Source organism: Haliotis cracherodii, unplaced genomic scaffold (genome assembly GCF_022045235.1).
Source record: "Haliotis cracherodii isolate W230 unplaced genomic scaffold, xgHalCrac1.p SCAF_5, whole genome shotgun sequence".
Classification (NCBI taxonomy): Eukaryota; Metazoa; Mollusca; class Gastropoda; order Lepetellida; family Haliotidae; genus Haliotis; species Haliotis cracherodii.
Genome location: NW_027266308.1, coordinates 67,017,561 through 67,044,924, shown reverse-complemented (window position 1 = coordinate 67,044,924; position 27,364 = coordinate 67,017,561). Strand labels below are relative to the sequence as shown.

Here is a 27,364-nt window from a genome sequence, read left to right as displayed (position 1 = left end):
TATAATAATAGTTGTAAATATAGTTGTTCATCCATAGAACTTGTCTTACTTCAACATTATAGCACTAAAACAATGTACGTGTCTGAACAACTCTTGTCAAAATGACCATTTGGTAAGATACTACACTTCGGACCCATTTTGTGTTCCCACAATAAACCTTGGGGAGAGTTCATATCCAATCTAACATGGCTGATTTCATTTGTTATCACTTGGTCCAAGTGGCGTGGTCCGGCTGGTTGAACTCAGAGGACAAGGCTCAGGACGACCTCCAGGATTTCTGTCATGCGGGAGATAGAACTGACATCACTTGAAGGGGAGAGCACTAGTGTTGTGAAGCAGGATGACTGCCAACAGTATTCTCAGGAACAGTTGAGACAGAAGGGTCGTTCCACTGCCTCGTCGTAACTGTGGACAGATGTTTCAAGATCTTACATGACCCTGTCTGTACATATGCCTCTGTATATATAGTTTAACATGGTCTTGATCTTGAATCAGAATTGAAAAGTGTAAACTTGGGGGAAACAGATGACTATGTTTAAGGGCTGGCAGATGACACTCTCTGATGCAGGTGTGATGATGTTCTTGTCTTCTGTCCGAGGGCCATTGTCACTGATGGGATATTGCGGAGTTCACAATTAAACGACAAAAAAAAAAAAAAAATTGTCATCAGTGTTCTGTGTGAGTGTCACTTTTACTAGTGCTGTCAGAGGGTCAATGTCACTAGTGTTTTGTCCGAGGGTCACTTTTACTAGTGTTCTGACCGAGGGTCACCATCACTAGTGTTCTGTCCAAGGGTCACTGTCGTCAGTGTTTTGTCCGAGGGTAACTTTTACTAGTGCTCTGTCCGAGTGTCATTGTCACTAGTGATCTGTCCAAGGGTCATTGTCACTAGTGATCTATCCGAGTGTCACTGTCACTAGTGATCTGTCTAAGGGTCACTGTCACTAGTGATCTGTCTAAGGGTCATTGTCATCAGTGTTCTGTCCAAGGGTCACTGTTATCAGTGCTTTTTTTTTAGGGTCATTGTCATCAGTGTTCTGTCCAAGGGTCACGGTCACTAGTGTCTGTCCAAGGGTCACAGTCACTAGTGTCTGTCCACGTGTCACTGTCTCTAGTGCTCAGTCCGAGTGTCACTGTTACTAGTGCTCTGTCCGAGTGTCACCATCATTAGTGCTCCGTCCGAGTTACTTTTACTAGTGCTCTGTCCGAGTGTCACTGTCATCAGTGTTCTGTCTGAGTGTTACTTTTACTAGTGCTCTGTCCAAGTGTCACTGTTACTAGTGCTGTGTCCACGTGCCACTGGCATTAGTGTTCTGTCTGAGTGTCACCGTCACTAATGTTCTGGCCGAGTGTTACTTTTACTGGTGCTCTGTCCGAGTTTCACTGTTACTAGTGTTCTGTCCGAGTGTCACCGTCACTAGTGTTCTGTCCGAGGGGTATTCTCATCCGTGTCCTGTTGTGTTCTTTCCAAAAGGCCTATGTTCTGCAAGGGAACACTTACTTGAGCACAGAGCAGAGCTGACAGAAGTCCCCCCCGCACTGGGTGCACCTGGTGCTGCAAGAGGGACACTTCACCTGCTCACAGAAGTTGCAGGCCGCGAATGTTCCTCGGGGGCCAGAGGTACGACAGTTGACACATGCAGCTGAAAGCACGAAAAAAATACATCCTGTATCCTACGCATTTACAGTCCTTTGATATTTTGACTGTTTGTTCTGTCTGATTCACTTCAGGAAAGATAATGTTTATAGACACAATGCAGAAATAAAATAAAATCCCCTACTTGTTTTTTAAAGTGATTAATATTTTTTTTGCCCTCCTTCAGCTATTTTGGGGATGAAAAAACAAGCAATTAAATTGGTCTTCATATTCTCACAAATACAGAGTGAGTGAGTATGGTTTTACGCCGCTTTTAGCAATATTCCAGCAATATCACGGCGAGGACACTGAAAACGGGCTTCTCACATTGTACCCATGTCGGGAATCGAACCTGGGTCTTTGGCACGACGAGCAAAGCTTTAACCACTAGGCTACCTGACAATTACAAGGAGTAAAGTAGAGTGGTAATGTGCACAGGAATAACCAGTGTTAAAAACTAAGGGGACCATTAAGGTATGATGCTTGTATACTATATGAATCTACATGATGTGGGTACCCTCAAAATTTGCACTTTCAACACATGGATCATAAAAGGATCCCATAACATTCATGATTAATTTCAAACAATGAACCATGAAATGACACATCTAAAAAACATAAAGGTACGCTAGCAGTACTAATTCAATTTCTTTAAACCTAGGTGTGAGTTGCTAACACACTGAAGCTCACCTTATAAGCTGATGTTATGAGTGAGTGAGTTTGGTTTTACGCCGCTTTTAGCAATATTCCAGCAATATCACGGCGGGGGACACCAGAAATTGGCTTCACACATTGTACCCATGTCGGGATTTGAACCCGGGTCTTTCGGCTCGACGAGCGAACGCTTTAACCACTAGGCTACCCAAGCGCCCCCTGATGTTATGAGACAACACGAGTAAAACATTGCCAAACATTTGTGGACAATAATGGCTCTACATCATCATATTTGTCATGCTAACTTGAACATATCCAGTGAACATATTGGAAAGTCGGTCAACATGAGCTTTTACTAACATTTTGAAAGGTCAAAACTCTGTGCGTCACAAGGTCAGGTCTGAACCAATGCAAGAAACAAGCAATAAAGACGGGAAGGGTGCATGGTGTGGAATCACACGTGATGTTGCAATTTTACATTTGATTTTTTTATAAACAGTGCATCAAACAACACAGAAAGTGCACAAATAGAAACAAAATGACAAACAAAACAAACACCCTCCAAATGAAATATTTAGCTTGCCTTTTGGTTTTAAGCTTAAAGACGGAAAAGTTGATTGTTTCTTGAAGGAGAATCCAGGAGTACCTGTGCCCCCAGCGGACTTATCCCCACTAACCCCGGTAGATGAGACCAGCTGACCATTGTGGTCAAGACACAGCTGACCCGGAAGGCGTGACCCAGCATCCCCGCACTCGGTCATTCCCACTGCCATATCCTCGTCTGCCGTCATGCGCATCTCAGTCTCTTCACTTTTTGCTGCAGGCGTGGTCAGGTGACCACACTGGTCAAGGCACATCTGACCTGGCAGCAGGCTGCGTGATGATGTCGGTTCTCCCGAGGCCTGCCACATCATGTTGTCATTGGCATCAAAGACAACCTCTTTGGTGAAAGCTTTTTGGGATCCTTTGAACAATATGTCTCTGGTTTTCTCTGAAATGGAGTTTTTTAGTTTTATAATTTCATTTATGTAGAAGGAAATAGGGAATGAAGGTGTTACTGATGTGTTTTGAAATAGGTGTAAACTTTAATTAATACCTTTGTCTTCATATCAGTATCACAGCAAAAACTAGGGGGTAAGAAAGGGGGTAAGAAAGGGGGTCGAACCCCCTTTTCAGTAAATAGGCAGTAAGGCTGATGTAAGATCAGCATCAGAATCTATGAAACTATTAGCCTACAGTATGAAGTATTCCAGATAAGAAACACTGAGGACTGGTCATTATTATGGGGGGATGGGGGATGGTAAGATTTGGGGGGGGGGGGGGGCATGAAAGTCAAACAATGACACAGCAAAAGAGAGGGGAGTTTGGGAACTGCTCATTTATTAGCATGAGTAGGGGTATAGGGTGTCATGAACAAATGTATTGAGGGGAATGAGTGAATAATGTTTTACGACGCTTTTAGAAATATTCCAGCAAAATCACGGCAGGGGACACAAGAAATGGGCTTCACACTTTGCACCGATGTAGAGAATCGAACAGTCTTCAGCAAAACGAGCGAAGACTTAACCACTAGGCTAACCCACCGCCCCTGTATTTTGGTGAGTGAGTGAGTGAGTGAGTTGGGTTTAACGCCGCTTTTAACATTATTCCAGTCATATCGCGGCGTGTCAGCTTCATGTCGTAGGAAAGCCTGAAGTGATGCAGGTTTCAGACGTTTACCACTTCGGTGAAACCCACGAGTACGGGTATGGTGCCGACAAACCTAGAAACATAATTGAGGCGAACCAGGATTCGACCCACAATCATAGGTTTCTGGCGTGCCTAAGAGACGCAACTCTGCACAGACGACTGATCCACCCGTGCCCCCCACCCCCCTGTATTTTGAGGTGGGCGCATGAAAAAATGTTACATTAAATGGAGGGTGTCGGCAAAATAGCATAGTCCTAAATGTCATTGGCCCCCTTCCCCTGTAAGAAGTCATGATTCGTAGCAAACGTCATTATTATGAGCACAGAGTTACTGAGGACCCCTCTTTCCCAGTTACAGCAAACACCGAACTCGGCCATAAATGTAAGATTGTATGATTCGGAAACGATATCCGAATTTTCCACACTCATATGAGTTGTCATACTGACAGCTAGTAACTACATCATGTATTCAAAACAGGGTCGGACTCTGAGGTCGAGAAATGACTGTCAGGGCATGTATAAATACGCACCGTATACAGACTTCATGAGTTCGTCTTGTGCAACGCCAAGATCCACCTCCTTTTGACCAACATGAGTTTTAAGCTGCAGGGGTGACTGTTCACCAAACGGGTTAGATCGCTTTGGCATGCTGAAAACGTACACCAACTGAACAACTGAGTCGACACTTTGTTGTTGACAGTTTCGCGGGAAATAACAGCATTTCCGATTACTGACGCATGCGCCTGCTCCCTTGCTTGCTTACCTCCCTTTGGTTGCGTTGTTAACTGGTGCCACTGTTGGTTCTTGTTGTTGTAGACTAGCTAAGCGCTTTAAAAACAATGATAAACAAAACACTTAAACGTATTATTTGTAAAACGTTAATAACTCTTGTTATTTATTGCGGGATGTTTGTAGATATTATGCCGCTATGAATGTAACTGACTTGTGATATATATGAACGGAGACCAAAATTACAGACAGGAATTTTTATTGGAAGATTTTTCATATGTCATTAATAAAACACGAAATAGGTAACCAGGACATGTGAATACATGAAGAATGCCAGTAGCGTTCGTTCAGAAGTTCATCAGGACCGAGAAATATCTAAATCGGTTTTAGACGCGTTGCCCCATGTATAGGCGCTCGTCCGTTAGTTTTCTACGCTTTCTCAGAACCGGTGACAAGGAGGACGGCTGGCACTATGGGTTGGGACGGGTAACTCGGGTGGGTACTGGGTAGGACCCGGGTACCCACAGGACTACCCGGACCCGTGGTTAGTCACGTGACATATTGTTTAATGACAAAAATTATCTAGAACTCTATGGTTACACTACAAGTCACTAATGTTCGTATTTTTTTCTGACTACACCCATTCCTTCTGATTTTTCATATGGTTGAATAAAGATATAACTTAATTCAACTTCAGTGTATGAATGACCAGATTGTTTAATACCTGCATATAAATACGTCTCGCCAGGGCTGTGCTAAAAATGTTCCCAATCGGACATTTTGAGACATCTCCTGATACCTACAGTGGGTACCAGGGTGGGGTAGGGTGATAGGGGCTGGATGCCCGGGTAATAAATTTGGACTAGTCCCAACCCTAGCTGGCACCATGATAGGATTGAATTTTGTTATGCCAGATTTTTTAATTTCAAATGAGTTGTTTTACTTTTTATCCCTGGAAGCAGATATGGTGATATAGTCCAGTGTGGCCTCGCCACACCGAAGTACCGGGTTCGATTCTCCACAGGAATGGTGCGATGTGGAGCACATTCTTGGTGTCCCTCGTTGTGACACTGCCAAAGACCGCATACAAACATTCCCACTCAGACACGTTTCAATAACGTTGTCCCACTAAATATGTCACGTGTATTCACATAATATTGTTGGTAGAAAATCCATGTGCAACGTGATGTCCGTGAAGGATGGAATAATGGATACCGCTATTTGTAAACATAGTTAAATATCCATCAATCGGAGTTCATTTAAGGCAGACCATTGTGCCATTCTCGCACGACTCCGTGTATAATGTGTATATTGTATAATGACTGAATGACGCTTTGTGGAACGTGTATATTGTATAGTCTAATCATTGACCGACGCTCTGCAGTATAATACTGATAATAATGGTAATGTTGTCCTTATATTGCGCTGGCATACATACACAAGATGTCTGCTCAACGCGCTAACATTATTACCAAGGATCAGTGGTCACTCGATTTTCACTCTCAGCTCCCTGTATACTGTATAGGCTAATGATTGACCGATTCCCTGCAGCACGTGTATACTGTATAGGCTCATGATTGACCGATTCTCTGTAGTACGCGTATACTGTATAGGCTAATGATTGACCGATTCTCTGTAGCACGTGTGTACTGTAAAGGCTAATGATTGACCGATTCTCTGCAGCACGTGTATACTGTATAGGCTAATGATTGACCGATTCTCTGCAGCACGTGTATACTGTATAGGCTCATGATTGACCGATTCTCTGTAGCACGTGTATACTGTAAAGGCTAATGATTGACCGATTCTCTGTAGCACGTGTATACTGTATACGCTAATAATTGACCGATTCTCTGCAGCACGTGTATACTGTATAGGCTAATGATTGACCGATTCTCTGCAGCACGTGTATACTGTAAAGGCTAATGATTGACCGATTCTCTGTAGCACGTGTATACTGTATACGCTAATAATTGACCGATTCTCTGTAGCACGTGTATACTGTATAGGCTAATGATTGTCCGATTGTCCGTAGCACGTGTATAACGTATAGGCTAATGATTGGCCGATTCCCTGTAGCACGTGTATATTGTATAGGCTCTGTAGCACGTGTATACTGTATAGGCTAATGATTGACAGATTCCTTGTAGCACGTGTATACTGTAAAGGCTAATGATTGACCGATTCTCTGCAGCACGTGTATACTGTATAGGCTAAAGATTGACCGATTCTCTGTAGCACGTGTATGCTGTATAGGCTAATGATTGACCGAATCTCTGCAGCACATGTATACTGTATAGGCTAATGATTGGCCGATTCGCTGTAGCACGTGTATGTTGTATAGGCTAATGATTGGCCGATTCTCTGTAGCACGTGTATATTGTATAGACTAATGATTGGCCGATTCGCTGTAGCACGTGTATATTGTATAGGCTAATGATTGGCCGATTCTCTGTAGCACGTGTATACTGTATAGGCTAATGATTAACCGATTCTCTGTAGCACGTGTATATTGTATAGGCTAATGATTGGCCGATTCTCTGTAGCACGTGTATATTGTATAGACTAATGATTGGCTGATTCGCTGTAGCACGTGTATATTGTACAGACTAATGATTGGCCGATTCTCTGTAGCACGTGTATATTGTATAGACTAATGATTGGCTGATTCGCTGTAGCACGTGTATATTGTACAGACTAATGATTGGCCGATTTCTCTGTAGCACGTGTATATTGTATAGGCTAATGACTGACCGAAGCTCCGAATAGCAAGTGTATATTGTATACCGACGCTCTGTAGCACGTGTATATTAATGACTGAACAACACGTTGGAGCACGTGCTGAACGAGTATACTGTATTACGCGAGTATTTTGTATAATGGCTCATCAACACCCTAGTGCACGTGAAGTATAATTGTATAATGACCGATAAACACCCTGTAGCACGTGTATTGTAATTGTATGTTGCCTAATATTATGACTGACCGACACCGTAAAGAATGCGGTCAGTGCACAGCAGGTGCGAGGTCAGCGGTATGCCTTATACTGCGAGTGACCATTGGGCAGTCAGTGCGTTATCGGCCGCGGTATTGTCCTCGGGGACGCGTGCTAGAGAAGTCACTTGAGGTCACAATTTCTTAGGACAGGTAGGGCCTAATTTATCTTGAATACTGATTTAGACCAGTGGCAAAAGTTCACATTCCCCATATATAGAAGTACTTGCAGAAAACCACGGTTGCATGGCGCCCCTGCAACATGCGCATCATTGACAAGCTAGCCTTGCCGAATCATTCCAGACTTGAGTTGGATTCGTTTTTGAAGTTATTCTCTAGGGTATGGGAGACAAACTATGGGCTTGTATGACTCGTTTTTAATTTTCAGCTCCTCGGGGAGTATACAGCAGAAGCTGCCCCTGGGGCGCTGAGGTTAACATTAACATTATCATCTCATCCTACGTATGCTTGTTAAGTTATATAGATAAGAGATAAGACAAGACAGGCCTTATTTTTCCAAGGGGTATTCATGTTGCACTGTCGATTAGCACTAAAATATGAAAACAAAATACATGATATTAAAATATGTACATAAGAAAATAAGATATTTACTTATATAACCACAAGTAAAACGGGTAGAACATTTAACACGATCACGATGACAAGGAATGGTATTTAACTAAAAGCTTTGAGTAAATGTTCTTAAAAACAGTGAGACTTCAAATACCTAAGACGCCGTAAGAAAAGAAAATCGCTTTTGGTCCTTTTTATAAATATGCTCCGTGTTAGCATTCCAAGTGAGTTTCGAATCAATAATGGTGCCACGATACTGTCAGCCAAATCAATATTTTCGTTATCAGTAACAACAGGCAGAATTTCGTTTCCTTGTCTTTTTAACATTTGGAGGAAGAAAATTAATCTTGCACCATTGGACAAATTTTGAAATTTGGGAGCGATAATAAATTTCAAACTACGTTATGAATCCGGCCAGCGCTGCGTCATCTGCAAACTTTACGGTTAAACAATTGTTAAAATTACTGATACAGTCATTTGCGTATAAATAAATAAAACAGGAGCGAGCACTGTCACCACTGCCTCTCGGGTAAACGGGCCCCTGTTGTCAGCATATACATTCACTTTGCATTCTCAGCTCCCAAAGTAAACCCATGAAGATCCTAGTTAGAATCATCTTCCCGAGGCAAGAGCGTCCACTACCCTTTCAAAGCAGAAACAAGGCTTTGACACAGGCTAGCGGACACGCTTGTCTCGGGAAGATGGGGAAGAATTTCTCTTCACTCTTAGCAATCCACGCTTGTCGTAAGAGGCGACTAACTGAGTCGGGTGGTCAGGCTGGCTGACTTGGTGGATGCATGTCATCGAATCCCATTCGTGTAGATCGATGCTCATGTCAATCACTGGATTGTTTGGTCCAGACCCGATTATGTACAGGTCGCCGTCATACAGATGGAATATTGCTGAATGCTGCGTAAAACAACAAACAAAACAAACTAATTGAGGTTACAGCTAAATATTAATACATCTCTCGGATAATTTGGTTGGATTGGACCCGATGTATAGTTATATATTAATGCAAATAGTAACAATGTATTTGCACAGCCTGGTTTCACTAAACATATGCAAATCCGACGCTGATATATGCAACATTATTTCTCTCTGATTATACATTCTCATTCCCATTTGAACACTAAATGCCCAATGCATACAATCACGTCTTGACGGCAACGCATTTAAGTACATGTACATGGTTGAGAGACGTGTCCTTGAAATGCAAGCACGTGCACAGTGACAGATGACGTCACGAAGGATGAGTACACCGTACCTCCGACGTGAGATCTGACCTACTGCCCCCTTTGAGGTCCACTCCGCCAGTCGCAATGGGCGGTGTAAACTTAGCCTCAGCATCAGATAACACGTTACTTCATCCGTCCATGCTACATTATGTAAGCATCACTTAAAGGGAGGTAACTGGTGCTGGGATGGATTGCACAATCTTCAGCGAGACAGTTTTCTAGGTCAAGTCCCTTCTCGGGCAAAAAACACCAACCATGGCGATTCGACCAATGTCTATGGTTATCGATTTTATTTGGAGCATTTGTTCCACGTATATGTGGCCAGGCAATCGCTTTCAGCGTGAGTGGGCGGGAATGGATTGTTAGATCGCGCCTCCCTGGACCCCTGGACTCTTCTAAACTGTGAGATTTGATATTTCCAAAAAAAATGAAAAAAGCTATGACCGTCTAATAATTTGTATGTGAAAGCAGGCAAACTCATCGATATTTCTTCAGCAAGACATTTTACACATAAAAAAATAACGATGCATTCGCGAGCCAGTAGAGATTCCCTTTTCCCTTTATATGCAGTGTGCATAATAATAATAATAATAATAATAATAATAACGTGGACGCTATTCATGATAAAATTTTGCACACATTTATTTGTCTGATCCTCCAGTGAAGCGTGTCAAGACTCAACATGAAAACAAGGCATTCCACAGTTTTCTTAAACGAGCCAAGGATGTGGGATATAGCCTCCACGTCAATGTTAATTTTCTTGATTGCTCTGTACTGCCGGAAGGTACAAAAATGAGTGTCTGCCATGCGAAGTGCCATATCAAATCGGCCCAGACTCTGAACGACCACTGCATCGAGTTTATGTGCAGCGTGTTGAGAAGTATAACAACCTTGTAGAGTGCTTCGCTTGGATGAAGCCGGCTGCCCTGAAAAGTGGAACAGAAAGTTTTCTGTTTGCTGCTCAGAACCAATCACTTAACACTCGAAACCGTCAATGTGTGATTTTGCATAAAAATGTGAACATGAAATGTAGATTATGCAGTGGATTTAATAAGACTGTCCAACAAATTGTCAGTGGATGCCCAGCACAGTTTTTAAGCGACATGGAGTAGCTCGATCCTTTTATTACCGTTTTTGCCATGATAGTGGTTTTGACACAGAGGTCCTTCCATGGTACGACCCAGAATATGTAGACGGCGTCATGGAAAATGATGAGAACAACATTCTTTGGAATAGGCCTGTATATACAGCCTCAGACCTATCTTGGCCAACAAACCCGATCTTGTCCCTTTTGATATTTATATCATTGAAATGTCTGTCCCTTTTGACACTAATTAATGTGACTGACAAGATTCAGGAAAAACACGGCAAATATGCGAACCTCATCATTTTTCTCGGTGCCTTTGGGGTGGTACCTCCAAATCTGTTGTCTGATTTTGGAAGAGGACCCGGGTTTGGTGCCAGGAATACAGCCCTTCTGACAATCTGGGTAATGCAGGAGGCTGCAGTGTTGAAGAGTCTTCACGTTCTCCGAAAAGTTCTGGGTGGGTTCGACTTGGCAGCTCTTCCTGAGAGTTCCATCTGCTGTTCCAGGCTGCGTGTAGAGGGGCCAAGGGCCCTGAGCTGATGATGAGCCAAACCAGTCTGACTGCGCCAGGATCACACACACCCTCTTTGCTGCCATTTATTTATTTTAATCTGTAAATAATGGAAACTATATAATCATACTGGCAACAAGCATACACGGGGTACTGGCAACAAGCATACACGGGGCACTGGCAACAAGTACTAGTATACACGGGGTACTGGTAACAAGCATACACGGGGTACTGGCAACAAGCATACACGGGGTACTGGCAACAAGCATACACGGGGTACTGGCAACAAGCATACACGGGGCACTGGCAACAAGCATACACGGGGTACTGGCAACAAGCATACACGGGGTACTGGCAACAAGCATACACGGGGCACTGGCAACAAGCATACACGGGGCACTGGCAACAAGTACTAGTATACACGGGGTACTGGTAACAAGCATACACGGGGTACTGGCAACAAGCATACACGGGGTACTGGCAACAAGCATACACGGGGTACTGGCAACAAGCATACACGGGGCACTGGCAACAAGCATACACGGGGTACTGGCAACAAGCATACACGGGGTACTGGCAACAAGCATACACGGGGCACTGGCAACAAGTACTAGTATACACGGGGTACTGGCAACAAGCATACACGGGGTACTGGCAACAAGCATACACGGGGTACTGGCAACAAGCATACACGAGGTACTGGCAACAAGCATACACGGGGTACTGGCAACAAGCATACACGGGGTACTGGCAACAAGTACTAGTATACACGGGGTACTGGTAACAAGCATACACGGGGTACTGGCAACAAGCATACACGGGGTACTGACAACAAGCATACACGGGGTACTGGCAACAGGTATACACGGGGTACTGGCAACACGCATACACGGGGTACTGGCAACAAGTACTAGTATTCACGGGGTACTGGTAACAAGCATACACGGGGTACTGGCAACAAGCATACACGGTAACTGGCAACAGGTATACACGGGGTTCTGGCAACAAGCATACACGGGGGTACTGGCAACAAGCTTACACGGGGTACTGGTAACAAGCATACACGGGGTACTGGCAACAAGTACTAGTATACACGGGGTACTGGCAACAAGCATACACGGGGTACTGGCAACAAGCATACACGGGGTACTGGCAACAAGCATACACGGGGTACTGGCAACAAAAATACACGGGGTACTGGCAACAAGCATACACGGGGTACTGACAACAAGCATACACGGGGTACTGGCAACAAGCATACAAGGGGTACTGACAACAAGCATACACGGGGTACTGGCAACAAGCATACAAGGGGTACTGGCAACAAGCATACACGGGGTACTGGCAACAAGCATACACGAGGTACTGGCAACAAGCATACACGGGTTACTGGCAACAAGTACTAGTATACACGGGGTACTGGCAACAAGCATACACGGGGTACTGGCAACAATTATACAAGGGCTACTGGCAACAAGCATACACGGGGTACTGGCAACAAGCATACACGGGGTACTGGCAACAATTATACAAGGGGTACTGGCAACAAGCATACACGGGGTACTGGCAACAAGCATACACGGGGTACTGGCAACAAGCATACACGAGGTACTGGCAACAAGCATACACGGGGTACTGGTTCTGTTCAGAATGGTCAGTGGTGTTTACAGAATTTTACTTTCGAAACATGTTTCGATCGGGAGCCGGTCTAAGCGTCAATTTATATCTCGCGAACCCTGTAATCCTATCAGTAATCATGAAGTGAAGAAACACTATACTGCTTTGAATATATATTGATAAGTCTTACATTTTGTCTTTATAAATTTTACATATACAAGTCCATAAAAGCATTGTGTAGGTTGTCTGAGTATTATCAACTCTGAGTAAAGTGGCTGCTCAATTATAGTTTAGTTTATTGTGAAATACTAGTACAAAAGTCTTGTATCGAGTTTCATTTTTTGACGTTTGTTTGATGAAAATGGGAATATTATTAATATTTTGTGTGACAAAAATATGAAACATATGTGACCATGTGACTTCGCGGAAATGTGGAATTGTATCTGTTTTGTGTTGATCTGCCGCCACTTATGATAGAAGGAAGACAACATCACGCGGTCATGCCGAACACACAACAGTCTGAACGATCTTATCTAAAAGTTCGTGTTTTCGGAATATCAGTAAGTGTCTGGTGAGAGAGAGCCAGGTTGAAAGCTAGACTACCTGCCGGCGTGCCGTTCGTTATCAGGCGAATTGTCCATTGTCTTTATCAGGTTAACACGTCCACTAGCTTCCATCTACAATACAGCTCTTGTCATGCAGTAGAACGGTGTCTCTTTTTGTAAACGAGTATCACCTCCCCACAATGAGTGAATCAATGGTAATAAACACGCTGCATTCAGTAATATATCAGACCTGTGAAGATCCGGGGTAGAATAGGCCTTAAGCAACCCATGCTTGCCATAAAAGGCGACTATGCTTGTCGTAAAAGGCGACTAATGGGATCGGGTGGTCAGCTGACGTGGTTGAGCATGTCGTCGTATCCCAATTGCGTGGATCGATGCTCATGATGTGAGTTACTGGATTGTCTGGTCCAGACTCGATTATTTACAGGCCGCCGTCATAGGGCTGGACCATTGCTGAGTGCGGCGTTAAATAACAAACAAGCAAGCAGTAATATATCACGAGGGTGTGAGTATGGTTTGACGCCGCTTTTTAGCAATATTGCACGATATCATGATGGGAGACACCAGAAAAGGGTTTCACGCTTTGCATCCACGTTGAGAATCGAACCCGAGGTTTCGGCGTGACGGTGGTGACGGCCCAGTCGTCTTCTAAAGGCGCCGCGATTCGTTGTGCAGAGCTGCGTCGCTTTGGCACGCCAGAAACTTATGATTGTGGGTTCGAATCCCGGTTCGCCCCGATTATGTTTCTAGGTTTGTAAGCACCATACCCGTGCTCGTGGGTTTCATCGAAGTGGTAAACGTCTGATACCTCCATCACTTCGACTTTCCACCCACATTAAGCTGACACGCCGCGATATAACTGGAAAACTGTTAAAAGCGGTGTTAAACCCAACTCACTCACTCACTCACTCACTCAGGATGTGACTGTCTCTGTCACTGCGGACACACAGGCAGGATGCGACTGTCTCTGTCACTGGACACACAGGCAGGATGTGACTGCCTCTGTCACTGCGGACACACAGGCAGGATGTGACTGTCTCTGTCAGTGCGGACACACAGGCAGGATGCGACTGTCTCTGTCACTGCGGACACACAGGCAGGATGTGACTGTCTCTGTCACTGCGGACACACAGGCAGGATGCGACTGTCTCTGTCACTGCGGACACACAGGCAGGATGTGACTGTCTCTGTCACTGGACACACAGGCGGGATGTGACTGTCTCTGTCACTGCGGACACACAGGCAGGGTGTGACTGTCTTCGTCACTGCGGACACACAGGCAGGATGTGACTGTCTCCGTCACTGCGGACACACAGGCGGGATGTGACTGTCTCTGTCACTTCGGACATACAGACAAGATGTGACTGTCTCTATCACTTCGGACACACAGACAAGATGTGACTGTCTCTGTCACTTCGGACACACGGGCAGAATGCGACTGTCTCTGTCACTGCAGACATACAGACATGGTCTGACTGTCTTTGGCACTGCGGGCACACAGGCATGATGTGACTGTCTCTGTCAGTGCGGACACACAGGCAGGATGTGACTTTCTTTGGCACTGCAGACACACAGACAGGGTGTGACTGTCTCTGTCACTGCGGGCACACAGGCAGGATGTGACTGTCTTTGTCACTGCGGACACACAGGCAGTATGTGACTGTCTCTGTCACTGCAGACACAGACAGGATGTGACTGTCTCTGTCACTGTGGGCACAAATGCAGTATGTGACTGTCTTTGTCACTTCGGACACACGGGCAGGATGTGACTTTCTCTGTCACTTCGGACGGACAGGCGGGATGGGACTGTCTCTGTCACTGCGGACACACAGGCGGGATGCGACTGTCTCTGTCACTGTGGACACACAGGCGGGATGTGACTGTCTCTGTCACTTCGGACATACAGACAAGATGTGACTGTCTCTGTCACTTCGGACATACAGACATGGTGTGACTGTCTCTGTCACTTCGGACACACGGGCAGAATGCGACTGTCTCTGTCACTGCGGACATACAGACAAGATGTGACTGTCTCTGTCACTGCGGACATACAGACATGGTGTGAATGTCTCTGTCACTTCGGACACACAGGAAGAATGCGACTGTCTCTGTCACTGCGGACATACAGACATGGCGTGACTGTCTCTGTCACTGCGGACATACAGACATGGTGTGAATGTCTCTGTCACTTCGGACACACAGGAAGAATGCGACTGTCTCTGTCACTGCGGACATACAGACAAGATGTGACTGTCTCTGTCACTGCGGACATACAGACATGGTGTGAATGTCTCTGTCACTTCGGACACACAGGAAGAATGCGACTGTCTCTGTCACTGCGGACATACAGACATGGCGTGACTGTCTTTGGCACTGCGGGCACACAGGCATGATGTGACTGTCTCTGTCAGTGCGGACACACAGGCAGGTTGTGACTGTCTTTGGCACTGAGGATACACAGACAAGATGTGACTGTCTCTGTCACTTCGGACACACAGGCAGAATGTGACTGTCTCTGTCAGTGCGGACACACAGGCAGGATGTGACTGTCTTTGTCACTGCAGACACACAGGCAGTATGTGACTGTCTCTGTCACTGCAGACACAGACAGGATGTGACTGTCTCTGTCACTGCAGACACAGACAGGATGTGACTGTCTCTGTCACTGTGGGCACACATGCAGTATGTGACTGTCTTTGTCACTTCGGACACACGGGCAGGATGTGACTGTCTCTGTCACTTCGGACACACGGGCAGGATGTGACTGTCTTTGGCACTGCAGACACAGACAGGATGTGACTGTCTCTGTCACTGTGGGCACACATGCAGTATGTGACTGTCTTTGTCACTTCGGACACACGGGCAGGATGTGACTGTCTCTGTCACTTCGGACACACGGGCAGGATGTGACTGTCTTTGGCACTGCGGAGAGACAGCCAGGATGTGGGGCTTAAACCTGAGGACAAATTATTATTTTTCAAGCATTTTCTGGAACAGATATGTAAAATAAATTCCAAGGAGACCCATGTCATTTAGAGTATGAAATATTGTCACCGACTTGATTTACCCAAATAAAATTTAGAAATCCCCACACATTACAGTACATGAGTGTCCATGTTAGGTAGGGATCCGTAGGTTGATACAAACTATACATAAAAATTTCCAATTTCAAATATATTTATTAATTTTCTCTCGTGATTCCTCACAATGCACAGTGTTTTGAAGATTTTAAGATACATTTTCAACAGGTTTTAATTTAAAAATAAATGATATGTTTACATTGATGGCGACAGTAAGTGTTTTTTGTTGTTGTTTTTTTTAAACAAAAAAACATTTTACAAATTTCTGGAATTGAAAACCCCAGTGCTTTTCGCTTTTTTTAATACTTTTTTCAGATTTCCGGTATTTGGAGTCGACGGATTCGTAAACCAAGTTTTAAAATAAAATCTGACCAAGAAGAGTGAAGAATGATGAACTGTATCTATACTCCTCAAATTTTCTAAACAATTTCAGTATTTGTTTAAAGAAAGCCTAGTACGTTATGTTTCCCAAATGACGTCGAGAACCACGAAATGTCTGCTGACAGGTGCCCGTGTGTGTAGCCCAGCCGTGACGTTTGCTATTATGACGTCACAATACGTTATAAACACATGACGTCATGACGCATCACTGAAACCGTTACATTGTGCAATGCAAGCTTATGACTGAGCTTTTCGTAAAAGGAGACCTATAACGGGATCGGGTGGTCAGGCTCGCTGACTTGGTTGATGCATGTCATCGATCCCAATTGCGTGGATGGATGCTCATGATGTTAATCACTGGATTGTCTGGTCCAGACTCGATTATTTACAGACCGCCGTCATATAGCTGGAATATTGCTGAGTGCGGCGTTAAAGAACTAACCAACCAACCAACCAACCATTGCAACCTGTAGATTTGACCGGAGCATTGTACTGAAAGTGGAACCGAAAGCGCCACGTGAATTTTCATGTGTTAAATTTAGCGCTGTCAAATCTCCAGGTACCATTGATCTCAATTTAAAAAAAAATGTGTTTATCTCAAATCCACGATGACAGAAGTGAACGCGAACTCGACGGTGTTTGCAAAGATTTGTGAGCGGTAAAAGCTGCGTCAACTGTTTTGACTCCCAAATGTAGCATGTTGTAGGCAGTAAAATTATCTGGGAAAGGATTTTGATATTATGGACCCCTCCAAAATAAAAAGCTGGATTCGCCTGGTCCACCGATAATGGCATAAAACAAAGTATGGGGCTATTTCTACTTGAACGTTGTCTATTATATTAATATACTTTACTCGAATAAAAGAAAGGCATTGAGAAAATGGGAGTGAGTGAGTGAGTGAGTTGGGTTTAACGCCGCTTTGAGCAGTGAAAGTGTGTAGTCCAGCTACTTTATTAGCAGACATTGATGGCCACACCAAACAATAATGACAGATCACAGTTGGGGGTAGAAAACGCCCATCTGAGAGCTCTCTGCTGTCCCTGAAATTTGAAAACTATTTCTTTCGTGTTTTCTGACCTAAATGTAAGGTCTTAAATTTCAATCACGTTATTTTTGTGAACATGACAAAATTAACAGTGCATGTGATACATTTTTTTAATGTATCACATGCACTGTTAATTTTGTCATGTTCCGCCAACATATTAAAAATTACAAGGATCTTACATTTATCTATGTCTGTCCATTATGGAAATAATGTGCAAGCTGTACTGAAATCTTGGGGTGGGTAACAAATCTGTAATTAACATTTTCTTTTCTAATATATCATGAGAGTTTCCTAAACCAACCGTAACTCGTATATATGTTTCACGGTACATAGTTTTTTCCCCCACTGACATCTTTTACGGAACTGGATATATAGCATACTGAATTACATCTTTGAGGCAACATATCAGAGTAATCATGTTTGGATGCACCAAACCAAGACAGCGCGATCCTCGTGCACTGGGACAACCCAGAATATAAATAGCTCAGACACTTTTTATGGCCGCATTTGGATGAAGCGAATGCCCCTCCACAGTAGCCGCGTGTCGGATCTGTGATCGCTGGCTCACTAATGTATCGTAACTCCTCCTCGTGTCTGCTCTTCAAGGCCACATTTGTCGAATAAAACAATGCCACATGTAAACATATTCATTACTGAGCATAATAAATTGAGAAACGATCATTCATGAATATTCATGCATGGGTTGGTATGGCCTTGATATTTCATTAATATGACTGACATGTCGGGTTTTAACATGAATTTTCGCAGTCATGCATGTATGCTCAAGCCAACGGGTTTGATAGCAATCAGTACAATCGAAAAGTAGTTCTCAAGCAAAGCGGTGATGCGGTTGTCAGTCTACGCGAATATAGTCTCGGGGAAAACAATCTCTTCGAACGCATAGGGACAATTGATTTGAGTACAGATAGATTCTAGTACTGTTGCAATCTGATATTGGGCGTAACGCGCCGCTAATGAGATGGCTGGTTGGTCATTAGATGACCGTGAGGTGAACCCGTCACCTTAGGTGTTCTACTGACCTCCCGATAAACACATGACCTACATACTTCCATCGGTCGTGGTACTTACGTGCAAATCGACTTTCGACTTTGTAAGTATATCTCAATTCTTTTAACCGTGATGCATGCTTTTAACGTGGGTTGTGCATTTGGTTTATATGTGTTTAGTGACGTGTCATAGCTGCATAGCGAGTGGGCAGCGGCCATCTCTCGCCTAAAGCGCGGTGGTTGACCCTCTGCTAAGTAGGTAGCCCAGAAGGTCACGCTGACACGGCGACTGAATGACCCGAAATAACTTTATGTGATCCTGTGGCAGCGGACGAAATCTTTCTCGACTATCCTACAAAACAGAATCACTTTCCAGAGTTTACAAACACACGGCCATGAGAACGAGGTAAATTATTTTTTTCGCCGAGGCTATATTGATCATATGTTCTTAGCAGTGCGCAGACCTGGCTTGGAGCTTGTTACGTCGCTAGCAGGCAGCAGGCAGGCGAGCCTTGCTGTTACTCAACCCTCCATGTTCTAACCGGGCCTTGCGATTCGGGTCAAGTAAGGTCGAAGGAGACAGGCCAGGCCATCTCAGGTCCCTCTTATGCTCCTGTAGGGGTTATAACACTATTATGCAATAGAGTGACATTTAATTTTGTCAACTTTTTCATAGTGTTGTTGTTATGAGCAGTTAACCTGCATGCTTCGACACTGTCTAAAGCGGCTGCCAACACAGCTCCCGAAGACAGGACTCTTTCGTTTGTTGACATTTTCAACCTTCTTCAACATTAGGTAACTTGTGATTTTTCTCCAATTTTATTTGGTTTTTTTTATGGTTTCACATTTTTTAACGTTTTTCCCTTGACTGTTTAGTGATAAAGACAGATTTAATTTTATGCAAATGAATACTATACAAATTGGCTGCATCATGTTGACCTGTCCTTGTCATTGCAATAACTACTCATAAGTGTCCTGATCACGTCTTATTTAACAGGTGAATGTTCAGCTATGTTCTACTATGTTCGGCATGCCATTGTTTTGATTCTTTTTTCTCTTTGACATATATTGCTGAATCTGTATGTATGTCTGTGTTATATGAATTATGTGCCTTTAAGTATTTTGTCAGTTTTCCTTAAATCACCGATAAAGCATGAGTGTTGTGATGCGCTTTTTTTCGTCCAAAAAGTAATATCCTTTGTTGACAGGGTTCAAAATTCTGTATTTTAGTGCCGATGGCGTGGTTAAAATAACTTCCCAATGCCCGAAGGGCACGCTTAACAACAATACCTATTGACAATGTTTATTTTATCAAACCGCAGATAAACGTGACAAACACATTGAAAATGATGAATGTGTGAACACGCTTAATGCATAGTATGATTCACAAAATACATTTGGTTATTCAGAAATGAGATATCGAGCTGAGCAAAAAGCCAAGGGGTAGACATTAATACTTACAACTTGTTATCTAGCCTCGGTTTCATGGCATTCACCGAGTTGAATGATGGCTGTTCTTGTTGGCAGGCTAAATTCCAAAGGGCACAGCTTAACATCTCTGGCACACTTGTAAAAGTGAATACAGTAAATGTAATCCTATCACTGGTATGAAAGGTTTGATAAAGGCTTCTATCATTTATAGACATATTTTGGATTGCATATAGTTTTGATGCACACCTTTCTGAATTTGTAATATGTGAAGGTATCTTGTTTTGCATCGACTGTCATTTATTTACAAGTATATTAAATTGTGTTAAGTGTTCATATATATATGTACTATGTAGAAAATATGCCCAGGAAAGGTTGGTTCTTTTTCTGTTTAGATTGTTTACAATCTTCAAATACTGTTCATGATCACTTGTCTGTTGAAGAAAATGTCAATGTATCTAAATACTGCTTGGGACATCTTGGACAGCATCAGTCCTTGTCCTATTGAGGACTTGGCATTTCACGACTTTGCAGTAGGTATTCTTTATTTGAACATTTTTGGTAAACAAAGTTATGCTTATGAATTAATTTTAGCCAAATGATCAGAATCCCTACTTCAGTGATGCCCACATCTTCAAGTTGTTGCCATGGTTATTGATGAATCAGTCCTCAAATTTGTTTGTTTTTTTGGTTACTTATTATCAAAATTCACTTGTCTTGTCAGTTGATTTGTTTCAGGAATAGGGTCGTACAAATTATGAGAATCTATTTCTGAGTTGGTTGTGTGTCTGGCCTTTTTACAAGGCCTGTCTGAGCTTCAGATGGACATGACATAGTTAGCGACAGCAAAAATGGGCTTCTCACATTGTACCATATGGAGAATTAAAATCGGGTCTTTAGCATGACAAGCCAACACATTAACCACAAGCCTATCACCACTCGTATTTAGAGTGATCGTTGTAAATGGAAAAAATTGCCAAGGTGTGCTTTTTGAAGTGACTATAAAAAAACAGTTTTGCTAATACACTTTGGTGTGACTAGATGAACTGGTTTGATAATATGCACTCATGTGACTAGTGTACAATTGTAAAACTGTTGTAGGTTGTGGTTGTTAGCGAAAAAGCTCAAATTATTCAGCGATGAGCATGATAAGTGGCAAGAACCCACATTCTAGTGCATTTCATTGTGTCAATTTTACAGCCTATTCAGGCTTTCTGAAGTCAACATTCACCTCTCAAGGGTTCATGGTTCCTTTCTCATTATCTATGCATTTATAGCAAATTATGATTTCCACCCTGTCAGTCTAACATGAATGAACAAAAAGGATGTTTGAGAGCCCATCCTTAAGTTACACAGATATAAACATTGATGTGACAGATGGTAGATGTGTTGAATCAAAGCTCCTTGAACTTGAAGTGACTCACTTGTGGTACTATCATGCCGACATGTTGGCTTACACTTGACATGCTTTAGTATGTGATACAAAGTAATAAAAAAAGTCATTACTAAGAAAAAGGATGCCATGTTTGCATAAGAAATCAGGAAATCTGTGGGATTAGGGTGTCATCATCGGACAGTGTAAGAAACTGGCACTAGTCCTGTAGTCCTGTCGTCCTTGCCAAACTGCCCAGTAGTTCAGGATTATAAAGACTAGTAGAAATTTGCTATTTTAAAGCTTTAGCTATATATGATCATTATTAGGACTAGTGGACTAAAACTTGTTAGTTTGTGCCTCTGATTGGATAATAAATCTAACCCATGGCAAGCAAGTCAGTCACAAGTAAATATGTGCATCATGTAGCTCCCCCCCTCTACAATGTCCCCCTCCACAATCCCCCCTCTACAATGTCCCCTCTACAGTGTCCCCTCTACAATGTCCCCCTCAACAATGTCCCCCTCTACAATGTCCCCTCTACAATGTCCCCTCTACAATGTCCCCTCCACAATGTCCCCTCAACAATGTCCCCTCTACGATGTCCCCTCTACAATGTCCCCTCTACAATGTCCCCCTCCACAATGTCCCCTCTACAATGTCCCCCTCTACATTGTCCCCTCTACAATGTCCCCTCTACAATGTCCCCCTCCACAAAGTCCCCTCTACAATGTCCCCCTCTACAATGTCCCCTCCACAATGTCCCCTCTACAATGTCCCCCTCAACAATGTCCCCCTCTACGATGTCCCCTCTACAATGTCCCCTCCACAATGTCCCCTCCACAATGTCCCCCTCAACAATGTCCCCTCTACAATGTCCCCTCTACAATGTCCCCCTCTACAATCCCCCCTCTACAATGTCCCCTCTACAATGTCCCCCTCCACAATGTCCCCTCTACAATGTCCCCCTCTACAATGTCCCCTCTACAATGTCCCCTCCACAATGTCCCCTCTACAATGTCCCCCTCTACAATGTCCCCTCTACAATGTCCCCTCCACGATGTCCCCTCTACGATGTCCCCTCTACAATGTCCCCTCCACAATGTCCCCCCTCCACAATGTCCCCTCCACAATGTCCCCCTCTACAATGTCCCTCTCTACAATGTCCCCTCTACAATGTCCCCCTCAACAATGTCCCCTCTACAATGTCCCCTCTACAATGTCCCCTCCACAATGTCCCCTCTACAATGTCCCCCTCTACAATGTCCCTCTCTACAATGTCCCCTCTACAATGTCCCCTCTACAATGTCCCCTCTACAATGTCCCCTCTACAATGTCCCCTCCACAATGTCCCCTCTACAATGTCCCCCTCTACAATGTCCCCTCTACAATGTCCCCTCCACGATGTCCCCTCTACGATGTCCCCTCTACAATGTCCCCTCTACAATGTCCCCTCCACAATGTCCCCCCTCCACAATGTCCCCTCCACAATGTCCCCCTCTACAATGTCCCTCTCTACAATGTCCCCTCTACAATGTCCCCCTCAACAATGTCCCCTCTACAATGTCCCCTCTACAATGTCCCCTCCACAATGTCCCCTCTACAATGTCCCCCTCTACAATGTCCCTCTCTACAATGTCCCCTCTACAATGTCCCCTCTACAATGTCCCCCTCCACAATGTCCCCCTCCACAATGTCCCCTCCACAATGTCCCCTCCACAATGTCCCCCTCCACAATGTCCCCCTCTACAATGTCCCCTCTACAATGTCCCCTCCACAATGTCCCCCTCTACAATGTCTCCCTCTACAATGTCCCCTCTACAATGTCTCCTCCACAATGTCCCCTTCCACAATGTCCCCCTCTACAATGTCCCCTCCACAATGTCCCCCTCTACAATGTCTCCCTCTACAATGTCCCCCTCTACAATGTCCCCCTCTACAATGTCCCCCTCTACAATGTCCCCCTCCACAATGTCCCCTCTACAATGTCCCCCTTCACAATGTCCCCTCCACAATGTACCCCTCTACAATGTCCCCTCTACAATGTCCCCTCTTCAATGTCCCCCTCTACCATGTCCCCCTCCACAATGTCCCCCTCTACAATGTCCCCCTCTACAATGTCCCCTCTACAATGTCCCCTCTACAATGTCCCCCTCCACAATGTCCCCCTCCACAATGTCCCCCTCCACAATGTCCCCCTCCACAATGTCCCCTCTACAATGTCCCCCTCTACAATGTCCCCTCCACAATGTCCCCCTCTACAATGTCCCCCTCTACCATGTCCCCCTCCACAATGTCCCCCTCCACAATGTCCCCCTCCACAATGTCCCCCTCTACAATGTCCCCTCTACAATGTCCCCTCTACAATGTCCCCCTCCACAATGTCCCCCTCAACAATGTCCCCTCTACGATGTCCCCTCTACAATGTCCCCTCTACAATGTCCCCTCCACAATGTCCCCCCTCCACAATGTCCCCTCCACAATGTCCCCCTCTACAATGTCCCCTCCACAATGTCCCCCTCCACAATGTCCCCCTCTACAATGTCCCCTCTACAATGTCCCCTCCACAATGTCCCCCTCTACAATGTCTCCCTCTACAATGTCCCCTCCACAATGTCTCCTCCACAATGTCCCCTTCCACAATGTCCCCCTCAACAATGTCCCCTCCACAATGTCCCCCTCTACAATGTCTCCCTCTACAATGTCCCCCTCTACAATGTCCCCCTCTACAATGTCCCCCTCTACAATGTCCCCCTCCACAATGCCCCCTCTACAAAGTCCCCCTCCACAATGTCCCCCTCCACAATGTCCCCCTCCACAATGTCCCCCTTCACAATGTCCCCTCCACAATGTCCCCCTCTACAATGTCCCCTCTACAATGTCCCCCTCCACAATGTCCCCCTCCACAATGTCCCCCTCTACAATGTCCCCCTCCACAATGTCCCCTCTACGATGTCCCCCTCTACAATGTCCCCTCTACAATGTCCCCCTCTACAATGTCTCCCTCTACAATGTCCCCCTCTACAATGTCCCCCTCTACAATGTCCCCCTCTACAATGTCCCCCTCCACAATGTCCCCCTCCACAATGTCCCCCTCTACAATGTCCCCTCCACAATGTCCCCCTCTACAATGTCCCCTCCACGATGTCCCCCTCTACAATGTCCCCTCTACAATGTCCCCCTCCACAATGTCCCCCTCTACAATGTCCCCCTCTACAATGTCCCCTCCACAATGTCCCCCTCCACAATGTCCCCCTCTACAATGTCCCCCTCTACAATGTCCCCCTCTACAATGTCCCCTCCACAATGTCCCCCTCCACAATGTCCCCTCTACAATGTCCCCTCCACAATGTCCCCTCTACAATGTCCCCCCTACAATGTCCCCTCTACAATGTCCCCCTCTACAATGTCTCCCCCTCTACAATGTCCCCTCTACAATGTCCCCTCTACAATGTCCCCCTGTACAATGTCCCCTCTACAATGTCCCCTTTACGATGTCCCCTCTACAATGTCCCCTCTACAATGTCTCCCTCTACAATGTCCCCTCCACAATGTCTCCCTCTACAATGTCCCCCTCTACAATGTCCCCTCAACAATGTCCCCCTCCACAATGTCCCCCTCTACAATGTCCCCTCCACAATGTCCCCTCTACAATGTCCCCTCTACAATGTCCCCTCCACAATGTCCCCTCTACAATGTCCCCTCTACAATGTCCCCCTCTACAATGTCCCCCTCTACAATGCCCCCCACTACAATGTCCCCTCTACAATGTCCCCTCTACAATGTCCCCCTCTACAATGTCCCCCTCTACAATGTCCCCTCCACGATTTCCCCCTCTACTATGTCCCCCTCTACAATGTCTCCCTCTACAATGTCTCCTCTACAATGTCCCCCTCAACAATGTCCCCCTCTGCGATGTCCCCTCTACAATGTCTCCTCTACAATGTCTCCTCCACAATGTCCCCTTCCACAATGTCCCCCTCTACAATGTCCCCCTCTACGATGTCTCCTCTACAATGTCTCCTCTACAATGTCCCCTCAACAATGTCCCCGTCTACAATGTCTCCCTCTACAATGTCTCCTCTACAATGTCTCCTCTACAATGTCCCCTCAACAATGTCTCCCTCTACAATGTCCCCTCAACAATGTCCCCCTCTACAATGTCTGCCTCTACAATGTCCCCCCTCTACGATGTCCCCTCTACAATGTCCCCTCTGCAATGTCCCCCTCTACAAAGTTCCTGCACTGATGAGTGTTGGGAGATACCCAGTTCCTGCCAAGATATTGTGATCAACATCAGTACCATGCATGAGTCTGAGAAGTTGCTATTGTGTATTTACATTCAGCTTGTACATGGTTATCATGCAGCTACTTTCCTTTTGCCTGAATTCAGAAATTCTGATTTTGATGAACGAAATCCATGCAGAAGACATATATTCCTTTGATGGTACATATGTACTTCCTTTTGTAGATGCCATTTAGCTCTGAAATGACAGGATTTTTAAATTTCAACAATATAATGGCACAGCCTTCATTATCTACATTCGGAAAAGGTTGTTCAAGTTTGTTTTCAAGATACAGAGTGAGTGAGTGAGTATGGTTTTACGCTGCTTTTAGCAATATTCCAGCAATATCCAGAAATGGGCTTCACACATTGTACCAATGTAGGGAATCAAACCCGGGTTTTCGGTGTGACGAGCGAACGCTTTAACCACTTGGCTACCCGACAGCCCTCAAGATACAGAAATCAGGGATGCTGGTCTGAATGTTTCGCTCACTGATACTGAGACTCAATCGAGAAGCCTTTATGCTGATTAGAAACATCACCTGACATGACCCTTTTTGGAGGTATCCTCAAATCTTCGTGCATTTGAGGTATCATATATGAATACAAGATCTGATTTTAATCAGGCTGATTGCATGTTTTCTAAATTAGGTTTTGAAATCAAAGGGTGCTGCATATGGCAGTGTTCTGAGTTCTGAAACTTTGATGTAATCATGTTAGTAATCTAAAGCTAAATATTCAGGTGTCAACCCATTGCTGGAAGTTTCATTGAAAATTAGCGATTATGTGTTTAATCACTGAGAATGTAGTCATTATATATAGATAAAGTCAGTTTATAGATCATGAGTTAATAGGTCATTGAATAGGATAAGCCATTTGTTTGGTCGAGATGAGATTTCCTGTCTTACAGTTGTGTACTAGAGCCTACTCATTACATACAGACATATGTCTTTACACAGTAAACATAGTCAAGGTTGTTGGACAAGAATTTTAGTTGTTCGGTATTCATTGTCATGCATCCACAAATATTTGGTCCGTAAGAAACTAGTGCATTAACCATAAATTGGCATTACGATAATGCAGGGCTGGAAGTGGATATTTGGATTTCAAACAAACAAGCTATTAAATAAGTTTATTTAATTAAAGAGTATGTTTTAAATATTGTTTTAGTTTTCCAAACATCATTTAACTGTAGTGTGTCCCTGGGTGTGGTATGGTTTCGATGACATTTAAAAGTCAAGCGAGCACACCCCTTGCCTCACTTGTGGCAGTTTGTGTGGCAGGAGGCCTTTGCTGCCACATATCTCAAAGGAAACAAAGTAGGGAGGATGAAGGTATGCCGCCCAAATGAAGCCAGGTACCCACCCTCCCACTGTGCTTGTGTAGACCAGGAAGGATGAAGCCACCCACTGTGCTTGTATAGACCAGGATGGATGAAGCCACCCACTGTACTTGTATTGACCAGGAAGGATG

At 44.5% G+C, this 27,364-nt stretch overlaps 2 protein-coding genes across 7 annotated transcripts in view; one reads left to right on the top strand and one right to left on the bottom strand.

Moving 5' to 3' along the window:
* Positions 1-27: 27 nt before the first annotated feature.
* Positions 28-4,690, bottom strand: LOC139443914 (uncharacterized). Its single transcript, XM_071224804.1, has 4 exons — positions 4,509-4,690; positions 2,874-3,281; positions 1,502-1,643; positions 28-405 (listed from the first exon to the last, which is right to left on the bottom strand). The coding sequence occupies exons 1-4, from the start codon at positions 4,624-4,626 to the stop codon at positions 360-362; spliced, it is 714 nt and encodes a 237-aa protein (XP_071080905.1). The 5' UTR covers positions 4,627-4,690; the 3' UTR covers positions 28-359.
* Positions 4,691-18,864: 14,174 nt separating this feature from the next.
* Positions 18,865-27,364, top strand: part of LOC139442039 (estrogen receptor-like) — a 143,924-nt gene continuing 135,424 nt past the window's right edge. For 3 of the 6 annotated variants that reach the window (XM_071222818.1, XM_071222811.1, XM_071222813.1), the window contains exon 1: positions 19,125-19,212. The gene's annotated coding sequence lies outside the window, so the exon portion shown is untranslated. Of the gene's footprint in view, positions 18,911-19,124; positions 19,213-19,541; positions 19,602-27,364 lie in introns of those variants that run through there. The other 3 variants (XM_071222816.1, XM_071222817.1, XM_071222815.1) reach the window with 3 other exon arrangements.

What these genes read in the sequence shown, in the direction of transcription:
- LOC139443914 (XM_071224804.1), bottom strand. Translation starts at nt 4,626, where the DNA reads ATGCCAAAGCGATCTAACCCGTTTGGTGAACAGTCACCCCTGCAGCTT. An exon ending in ACTCATGAAGTCTGTATACG is followed by an intron (nt 3,282 to 4,508) that starts GTGCGTATTTAT and finishes ACTCCATTTCAG; the next exon opens with AGAAAACCAGAGACATATTG. An exon ending in TTTAAGCTTAAAACCAAAAG is followed by an intron (nt 1,644 to 2,873) that starts GCAAGCTAAATA and finishes TCGTGCTTTCAG; the next exon opens with CTGCATGTGTCAACTGTCGT.